At 36.9% G+C, this 10,633-nt stretch overlaps 1 protein-coding gene across 1 annotated transcript; it reads right to left on the reverse strand.

Moving 5' to 3' along the window:
* Positions 1–300: 300 nt before the first annotated feature.
* Positions 301–3,157, reverse strand: LOC115730526 (disease resistance protein L6-like). The gene is made up of 4 exons (XM_030661147.2): positions 2,703–3,157; positions 1,369–2,497; positions 923–1,219; positions 301–819 (listed from the first exon to the last, which is right to left on the reverse strand). The coding sequence occupies exons 1-4, from the start codon at positions 3,155–3,157 to the stop codon at positions 301–303; spliced, it is 2,400 nt and encodes a 799-aa protein (XP_030517007.2).
* Between the last annotated feature and the right edge of the window lie 7,476 nt (positions 3,158–10,633).

Consider the following 10,633-nt stretch of genomic DNA (forward strand, 5'->3'; position numbering starts at 1 on the left):
TGAGTCGACGAGAGCACCAATTGTTAAGAGAATAGTTGATATAGCGAGAACAAAGAGAGAGAAGGAGAAAGAAGGAAGAGAGATAGGAATAGAATTGTAATTGCTTGATTCTTCAGTGTAACCTAATGACCTCTTAAATAGCCGAGTACACATACGAATATCAATCATAGATAGAAACTAATTGATAAATATAAACTAACCGATGGCTATCCTTATAAATAGAAACTAATTGATAACTATCCTTATTAATGCTGATTACTATCCTCGTCCTAAATGGAATGCGAATCTCCTTAGCCTTGTTTAGGCATGTTTTCTGCGCCGCGAATATACTTGCAATCCTTGGGACGTAACGGATAGTCTCCCGCAGTTCTTCACAGACGTTGTTTTCGGTTTCTCCGGTGATCCGATGGACTGCGGGAGGGCATGGATTTCTGAGCCGTCTAGAGAAAGATATGTGAGAGACTCTAAGTACCTTATCGAATCGGTTATTTCGATCAGGTGCTTACAATCACGGGCACTGAGAGATTTGAGCTTCCTTATGGAACCTTCTTGGAAATCAATCCGAGTGATGGAAGTTCCATCAATCACCAGCTCTTTCAAGCCTGTCATGGGATCCAAATCCGGCAATTCACTGAGGCCACCGCATCCCTTCATATTCAAATAAACCAACTTCGTCAGATTACCAAATGATGGATGGATAAATGATAAATTAGAGCAACCTTCCAGAACAAGTCTTTCCAGCTCCATTGAAGGAGGAAATTTTGGAGTGGCCGTCAATTGGAGACAACCAGTTAGTTTCAAAACTTTCAATTTCCTAGCCTGCAAGACAAAATAGGATGTGATAGTAAATATTTAGTACCTAAGAAAGACTCGTCGTCAAAAGAAGAATTGTATGACTGAAGATAGTGAATTCATTCCATACCTCCACAAGGTGCTCCCAACCACTCCAGTCTTCCTGAACCTGACTCCACGACAAATCAAGGATCACCAGGTTTTGCCAAGTCAGATTTGCGTTGTCATAAAAAATCTTAGGGCACCCTCGCCAATCAAGCCATCTTAAGCTCGAGTCACAATCCCCAAAGTTTCCCCGAATGTCAGCTTGATCCAGCTTGAGGAAGCTCGATTTCTGCAAACCATCAATTTGATCACATTTGAAACTGATATTCCCTGCAGATCCGTCCGTAAACTCCAGCCCGAGGGCTTCAACGTACACAGTACCCTGTCAATCAAGCAAAACAAAATTAACTTCTAAAATTCGAGCTGTCTTTTGGCATCACACTTCCCGAATGATAGAAAGAAATGGATCAATAACAGTAGCAATTGGCATCTAAAGAAGAAAAGATGTGGCGCAATGCTCGCAGAAGTTACCTTCCGTCCTCTTAGTACATTCAGCACTTTTTCGCCGTTGCACAGCCTCTGGCGCTTGCAAGGTTCTCTCTCGTATTCACGCTCACGCTCGACAATTTCCCGGCCAAACATCTTCAGTATTCCACGCATGCATATTTCTTTATTTTCCCCAATTTCTACCAAAGACCTGGCATGAAGAGAGCGAATCGATAGAGCAGGCATATAATTACGGTCATCCCACATGTAATAGGGGATTCTCTTGTCCTTGCCATTGAAAAAGCATGCTATATCAAGAAATATCTCCTGTTCCTTCTCTTTTAAAGTTTTATAGCTCTTGGAGAAGGCTTTCCAGACACTCTCATGAGAAGCTACTTCCAATGCAGTCACTGTTTCAGTCCACTCTCTTCTTCTTTTTGTTTTTGATAGAGATTTACCTACGCTCTCGAGCGCTAAAGGAAGCCCCTCAGTAGCAGCAGCGATACGTATTGACTCCTCCTTGAATTTCTCAGGGGGAGAATCCTCTTCAAAAGCATGCCTACAGAATAATTGCAGAGCTTTATCTTGTTCCAACGTTCTGAGGACAAAACTTTCCGCACCATCGATTCTTATAAGAACGTCAGCCCTTTGGGATGTCACAATGATCGTGCTACCGAGGCCAAACCAATCAAGGTCTCCGACTAATGCGCTGAGCTGTTCATGATCCTTAACGTCATCAAGGAGAATGAGGACCTTCTTGGCGTGAAACCAGCTCTGCATATAGTTCAGAGCATCATCAGAATATTTAAATTCTCGGGCATAGTTATAGAGGTCCGAGATTAGTTGGTTTTGCACAGACACGATTCCCTTATCTTCAATTTCTTGTTGGATCTTTTCAAGAAAGCTACAGGTATCATACAGATGATGAAGTTTATTATAAACATATTTTGCCAGGACCGTCTTGCCAACCCCGGGGATGCCATATATTAACACCATTTCACTTGTGTCTCCAATTTTAACTGCTCGCCCATTGCCACAGTCAAACTTCAGCTTTGCCATTATTTCCTGCACATGAGAATCGACTCCGACTAACGGTGCCATCACAATTAGGTCCTTTGTCTTCAGAATCTGCTGAACTTCATGGACAATTTGCTTTGTGGCTTCAGCATGATACCTGCCCAAATGGATGTGGAATAAAAAGGACATGGAAAGGAAGATCAAAAGAGGAAGAAAACTTATTTGCGCATGATGCAGCTGCCATCACCGTTATTATAATGAAGATATATGCGATACCATTTAAATCTAGTCAATCTTAACACAAAAGTAGGCGAGATAGATGAGAAAAGTAATCTAAGGCCAGAGTGTTTCGTGGAAATTACACTTTTTCGTGGAAAGGGTATCCCTTCAACTTTCCGATCCGCTGGAGAGCACACTTCCAGGAATTGATCTGACTGTCATTAATGCCACGGTTCTTGTGCTTAAGGAAAGCACTCTCGAAGGAACCCTTGCAGTAGCGTACGTCCGACGGGTCGACGTAGTAGAAGATGGGGATGATGGTGTGGTCCTTCTTGTCCAAGCACTCCACCATTTGCTCCGATTCCACGAGGCAGCTCTTGCTGGACGCATACTCCTTGGAGATTACCGGTATTGAGATCTTGGACTGCTTTATCTGTTGGATCAGCTGGGGTGTAATTTCTTTGCCTCCCTCCAGACCTTCCTCGTCTCTAAAGACGCCAATCCCAGCATTGGTCAACATGTTGTAGAGGAAATCCGAAAAGTGGCGCCGTGTGTCCGGCCCTCTGAAACTCAGGAACACTTTTGGCTGGCTAGACATGGATGAGGGATGATTGTTATCGTGACCAGTGTCAATCGTTTGCGTAGCAGATCTTAAGAAACCCTACTAAGGAGCTCGGTCTCTGCAGTGGAGCTCGGTTAAAGAACAGACTTGGTTTGGTTTCTGGTGAGCAAATCGACTGTTGACTGGTCGGTGGCAGTGGCGCTTGATGATCTTCTCTATTGGTTGGTTCTGTCCTGTCGACTGTTGACTGGTCGGTGGCAGTGGCGCTTGATGATCATCTCTATTGGTTGGTTCTGTCCTGTATCCATATTAGCTTTTGAACATGTTTTTTGTTTTTTTGCGCTCTTCTTATTTCAGTTGGTTTTTGTTTTGGGGGGGAGGAAGGAGGGGTTATGTTTTGGTTTTGTCTTCTAATTGACGAAACTATTTATTAGAGAAAGAACAATAAATCCAAAAAATGTATTCATTGTTTTAATCCTGAGAAAAAGGAAGGTCAACGCTATTGAAGATACGATTATTGAGAAAAATGTATCGATTGTTTTATTACAATAACAAAGTTGTTGCGGTGAAGGTGGGAAATGCACTTGCACATGGCTCAATAAATTTATTGAATTTCAATTAAGCTTCATTTATTTCGCTGTAAAATTATTAATTTGAGAAATAATTATTTATATCGATTTTCACAATTAATTATTATAATGTTTATTTATCATATACGATAATTTAAACTAAAGCATTTTTGCGGACTATAAAAGTATTTTTCCTTCTTTAGTTTTTTGTAAACGATACAAGATATCATTTTTAAGGAAATAATTTTCAAATCATTTATTGGCTCGTGAAATTAGATATTATTATTTTAATTTAAAAAGTACACGCAAATATATATGATTTTCTTGGTGTTGGTTTTGTTAATTTCCCGAGCCTAGAACAATGACTCTTGAACATTGGGCATAGTATAATTCATTGGAGAGGGCTGTAATCCTTAGTTAGTGGACGGACTTGGCCCATACTTAGTCTCGCGAGAGCAGGTAAGTATCTCCCCCACGAGAGAATCCACGTAAAATTTACAAATTTGGGCCTCCCTCGGCGGTTGGGGTGCCGAGCGAGGCCCATTCCCTCTCGGCAACTCTACCGCCTAGAGGGCCGAGTTTGTTTTTCTTTCGTATTTTTTTAATTATTGATACTTATAATATTTATTTTATCTATAATTGTTTTCTTGTGAAGCTTATATTTATAACATAATTAGCAATAATTAATGTAAAAATTTATTAAGATATATATTTAATAAATAATATTGGAATTATGTAATTAATTAAAAATATTCATAAAATAAAATTGGTAAGATATATGAAAAAAATGAGATTGTCATAATATATAACAATCGTCAACCGCAATTACATCTACTAATGATGTTGTCCTCCTATATGACCTCCTGTTCCGTAAAAGGATAGTCTCCGTTGTTCGGTAGGTCTAGTATTGTACCGAGAAGGAGGATGAGAATTCGAATGAGTGGGACGTGTAGATGACGAAGGTATATCTTATGAAAATATACCGTACCTAGACGCTACATATTGACGCAACATTCGACCAAAATAACAAACAAATCCCCATTTAAAGAGAAAAATCTCAAAATTCAATAATAATCATCATCCTCAAAAATGTTATAATAACACCTTTTATAGGGTGTTAACCTTAAACCTAGCCCTAGTAGGATTTTAAATATCAAAATCCAAAATTACAAGACTGCCATTAATAAATCCCGAAAATACTAAAAAAATAGGAAAATCCATCTAGACGATCTCGAATCGCAAAAATCCATCGTTCGTCACTGCCAACGGCCGTGAATATTGATTATGATGCCGTTTCGCTTCAGCCGACCGAATTTGAGCCCGATTCGATGTCGTCAACCCGATCTGTCGGTTTTTGACACATCAACGTTTCACCTTCCGATTGGATTTCTACCAGTCCAATAGATGAATATATTATGAAAATCTCATTTTTTTCATATATCTTATCAATTTTATTTTATGAATATTTTTAATTAATTACATAATTACAACATTATTTATTAATTATAGATCTTAATAAATATTTACATTAATTATTGCTAATTATGTTATAAAGATGAGCTTCACAAGAAAAAAATTATAAATAAAAAAAAATTAAAGTATCAATAATTAAAAAAATATGAAATTTAAAAAAAAAAAGGTTCGGGTATGGGCCTTGCTCGGCGGTGGGGTTGCCGAGCAAGAGCCGCTAGGCAGCCCAATTGCCGAGCAAGGGCCCGGGCTCACCCCAACCTCTCGCTCGGCACTTCAACAGCCGAGCGAGGCCCAAATTTGTAAATATTTATTTTAAAAATTAATTTTGTAAATATTTTTTTAAAAAAATTAATTTGGAAAGAAAACCCGAAGTCTTGCGGTGGAAAACTTTGAAATAGGATATAAATTATTCCATATTATAGTTCATGAAGTTTGCTGTTATTATCCTAAAGAAGATTTTATGGATATGTTGTGCATGCGTGTGCCGGCCGACGTCATTTATTGGCTACATTGATTTCGTCATAATCACAAGTTTCCATCTTGAAAAAGATACCCTAAAGCTTAGTCACATGGAATGTAACTGAAATGTTGACTTTGAGTATCCAATGCGTTTAAAATGGTAGACCGGCTGTAGAGATCGGTTCCTCAATGATGATCTCGTTGTTATCCTAAACAAAGAAAATCGTGGATGTGCACATGAACGCATGTGCCGGTCAACGTCATTCATTCGATATATCGATTCCGTCGGGAGGATGCCTCGAAAGAAAGGTTCCTCAAATATGCTTTTCTGGTTTTGTTTTCGCTAAGCAAGATTTTTTTTATTCATACTCCTAATGTCAATCTTGGAGTATGCAGTGCATTAAAAAAATAAATATTTAATTAATTTAAAAACTCTTCACTTATGAAGACATGTGCGCCGGCTACAAAATGTGACATTCAATTTAATGAGTTCACATGTTTACTTTTCATGACTTTAAAGTATTAATTTTGCACGATGTTCTATGTTAGATTCAATGAGAAAAACTACCTTATTCCTTCGAAGTAGGGAGTGATATCCTACATAATGACAAAGTGAGGTGATAAAAGAATATAAGCTCCCGAACTCATCCTCAGTAAATAAAAAACTGAAAATTCATGATTAAGCACATGATTTTCCAGATTGCAAGGAGCTCTTATAGCCATTACATGTGGAAATAAAAAGTCAATTGGGATTTTGAACTACCATAATTAAGCACATGATTTTGCCCAAATTGCAAGGAGCTCTTACAACCATAATTTTTTTTAAAGAGAAAGTCAGTTGAGATTTGGAATTGGATCCACATTTTATCACATATATAATCATAATCACAATATTTTATTATATTTGACTTCTTAGTGTTCACCACTGTGAAGGTCGTTGTTATTACATTTTTAAGTGCGAACAACGCAAATGCTACAAAGTAGGGTATTTCATATGCTCTAGTGTACTCATTTGAATGTGACTTTGGAGTTCATAGTCGTGGTAGAAACAAATTACCTTGTATAATTCAATGACAATATCATGGCAGTGACCATAAAACTATCTTGTTGTCTTAAGTTATGAGAAGTGGCTTCGTAAATAAATTTGAAAAAGCAAAAAAAAACCTTGGAATTCTTGGAGTTGGTAATGTTAATTTCCCAAGCCCAGGCCCGTAGGCCCAATACTCTAGAACATTGGGCCAAATTTTATCCGATGGAGAGGGCTGCAACTCCTAGTTGACAAGAGGACTGGGCCCCATACTCAAATCTCACAAGGGCGGGAAGTGACCACCCAGTGGAGAGAATCCCGGCACGTGCAGCTATTTGCGTCAGCATTGAAGAGGACATGATGTCATTCCTTTAAATGAAGAGCTTGTGACATCCTATTAAAATGGTTATCTCATTAATTCGGACACTTTTCATTGGCACCTCCCGTCGGTGCAAATAAAAAACATACATAAGTGATTAAAATATGTTCACTCTAATGTGTTGTGAAATAATATGAGAGCTAATGGATCCGGCAATTGAGTCTAACGCGAAATGAATAAATTACTAGAAAAATCAACGAGAACTCATAAAGAGCACGATAAATTTATGGGGTTCACTCTAAATGTGGGTATTTATTTCAGCAAGAGAGCCGGCAACAAATTAAAAAGTGAGATTGAGATTAATGAGTTCGCATGTTTTTTTTTTTTTTTTGATCGAATTTGCATGTTCACTGCGTTTACTTTGCCTATTTTAAAAGCACATTTACGCTTGATCGTCTATTTTATATTCAAAGAGAAAAACTCCTCAACTCCTTGGAAGTAGGGAGTCAATATCCAACATAACGACAAAATGAGGTGATAAAAAGACATAAGCTCAAGTATTCGTGCTTCATGCCGAAAAAAAAAAAAAAAGCATTCGTGCTCAGTAATTAAAAAAATTGGATATCCATTACTAAGCACATGATTTCCCATATTGTAAGGAGCTCTTATAGCCATAATTATAGGAAATAGAAAATTGGCGGAGATACCGAACTGGATCCACATTCAAATATGTACATAAATAAATTATGTTCTTTCATTGCATTTGACTTTTGAGGGTATATCGCTATAAAAGTCATTGTTATTATATTTTTAGGTGCCAACAAAGTAGGCACTATATATATATATATATATGGAACCCCATTTAAATATACACATCAATTATACTCTTTCGTTGCATTTGATTTTGTAGTGTTCAACTTTATAATATACATTATTATTACATTTTTAAGTGCCAACAGAGATGACACTAAAGAGAAGGAATACATGAATTTTTTTTTTTTTTGGTGAAAAGGAATCTATGGTTAAGCACATGATTTCCCATATTACAAGGAGCTCTTATAGGCATAATTTTAGGAAATAGAAAGTTAAACCGAGATACTGAACTGGATCCCCATTTAATAAATACATACATTAATTCTCCTCTACCGTTGCATTTGAGTTTTTAGTATTCATCGCTATAAAAGTCATTATTGTTATATTTGAAGTGTCAAAGCATACACTAAAAAGTAGGGATCCATGGTTAAGCACATGATTTTCCAAATTGCAATGAGATCTTATAAAAATAATTTTAGAAGCTAGCATAGATCTTGAACTAGATCCCCATTTAAGTATATAAATACATCAGTTTTGCTCCTTCACTGCATTGGACTTTTAGAGTTTACTGCAATAAAAGTAATTGTTATTATATTTTGAAGTGCCAATGGAGAATCTAAAGAGGAGGATCGAATCCATGGTTAAGCACATGATTTCTTAAATTGAAAGGAGCTCTTTCAGCCACTATTTTAGGGATAGAAAGTTATTTGAGATCTTCAATTGAACCTACACATATTTCTATATAATCACAGTTCTGATCTTTTATCGTCTTTGGTTTTTTAGTGGTCACGGCTACAAAAGTTTGTTATGTTTTTAAGTGCAATGGAACAACACTAACGAGTGGAGTGGAGTATTTGATAAGCTCTATTTCACTTACTAAAATATTTTACATGTAAACAAGAATAAAGAAGCCATCTCTATTGATAGGCATGCGTGCAGCTATCAATCCCGTTATTATTATTTTGGGTCAAAGAAACATCGATAGGACGTTCGTGAGGGAGTAAATTGACACCGGACCAGTTACATAATAAAATATCAGAAAAGAGGACACTTCTTGCAAAAGCAAGAATTTATAAACCTATTTTGTTGTCATAACTTATGAAAGTTGACTTCGTTTTATCAAGAAAGAAAAAGTGAAGAACAACGAAGATATATACGTTTTTCTTGGAGTTGGTTATGTTAATTCCCTAGGCGCAAGACCATTACTCTCGAACATTCAACATACTTTAGTTTGTTGGAGAGGGCTGCAACCCTAGTTGATGGACGGGCTTGGCGCATACTCAGTCTCACGAGGGCGGGTAGTGATCACCCACTCTAGAAGGTCTAAGCAAGTACAGTTCTTGACAAACATCTAGAATGGCGGAGGCTCAAGAATGGACCCCAGACCCGCACATCAAATAGGGGATGTATAGCTTGGCCGTACGGGCTATGTCAGTCATTCAATTTGATAATTTGTGAGTGGATGAGATCATGCGATACCACTTTTTAGTAAGACCTACCCTTAATATGATCGCCATTTTATGTGGTCATTACATTGCATGTAGAACTTTGAAATCCCCCGGTGAAAAATGCTAGGGCTTTGAAAAAAGAACATAGAAATAGCCTATATTAAAGTATAGTTCATGAAGATTTTTGTTAGTATTCTAAAGAAGATATTATGGATGTACATGACGTCTTGTATAGGATACATATTTTGTCATATTCACAATTTCCATCTTGAAAAGATCAAGTACCCCAAAGCTAGTCTCATTCAATGTAACTCAAATGTTGATCTTGGAGTATTCATGCATTGAAAAGAGGAAACAAGTTGTCGAGATCAATTTCATAATGATGATATTGTTGTACCCTAAAAGAAAAACAAAACTGTGAATGTGCATGTGCCAGTCGACGTTATGTATTAGATACATCGATTCCGTCATGAGGAGATCTCGAAAGAAAGATTCCTTGAATATGCCTTTTTTATTTTTTGCTAAGCAAGATTTGTTTAATAATACTCTCAATGTAGATCTTGGAATATGCAATGCATTGAAAAAAAAACAACTATCTAATTAATTTAAGAACTTTTCACTTATCAGAACTTGTGAGACGTCTAAAATATGTGACATTCAATTTAATGAGTTCACATGTTCACTTTCCTTGTCTTTAAAATGTCAATTCCATAGGATCCTCTATGTTAGATTCAATGAGAAAAACTACCTTATTCCTTGAGAGTAGGGAGTCGATTCCCTACATAATGACAAATTGGGGTGATAAAAGAATATAAGCTCAAGTACTCGTGCTTACTAAATAAAAAACTAAAAATCATGGTTAAGCACATGATTTTCCATGTTGTAAGAAGCTCTTGAAGCCATAATATGTGGAAATAAAAATTCTAACTAAGATTTTGAACTTCCATCATTAAGCACATGATTTCCCAAATTGCAAGGAACTCTTGTGGCAATAATTTTAGGAAATAGAAACTTAACGAAGATTTCGAACTCGATCCAAATTTTAATATATGCATGCATCAATGATCTTTGGTTGCATTTGATTTTTTAGCAATCACTGCTATAAAAGTCATTTAATATTATATTTTTCAGTGCCAACCGAGCAGACGTTAAAGAATAGGAATCATGGTTAAGCACATGATTTGCCAAATCTTAAGAAGAACTTTCAGCCATAATTTGAGGAATAGAAATTTATCTTAGATCTTCAATTGAATATGCACATATTTATATATAACCACAGCTAGTCATGGCCACGAGCCGGAACCCGAACCGGAACCGGAACCTTAAGGGGAGGTTCCGGTTTCGATTTTGAATCGATAGTTTTGGGTCGGTTCAAGACCCAGGTTCGGTTCAAAACCGAAAATG

Source organism: Rhodamnia argentea, chromosome 3, assembly GCF_020921035.1.
Source record: "Rhodamnia argentea isolate NSW1041297 chromosome 3, ASM2092103v1, whole genome shotgun sequence".
Classification (NCBI taxonomy): Eukaryota; Viridiplantae; Streptophyta; class Magnoliopsida; order Myrtales; family Myrtaceae; genus Rhodamnia; species Rhodamnia argentea.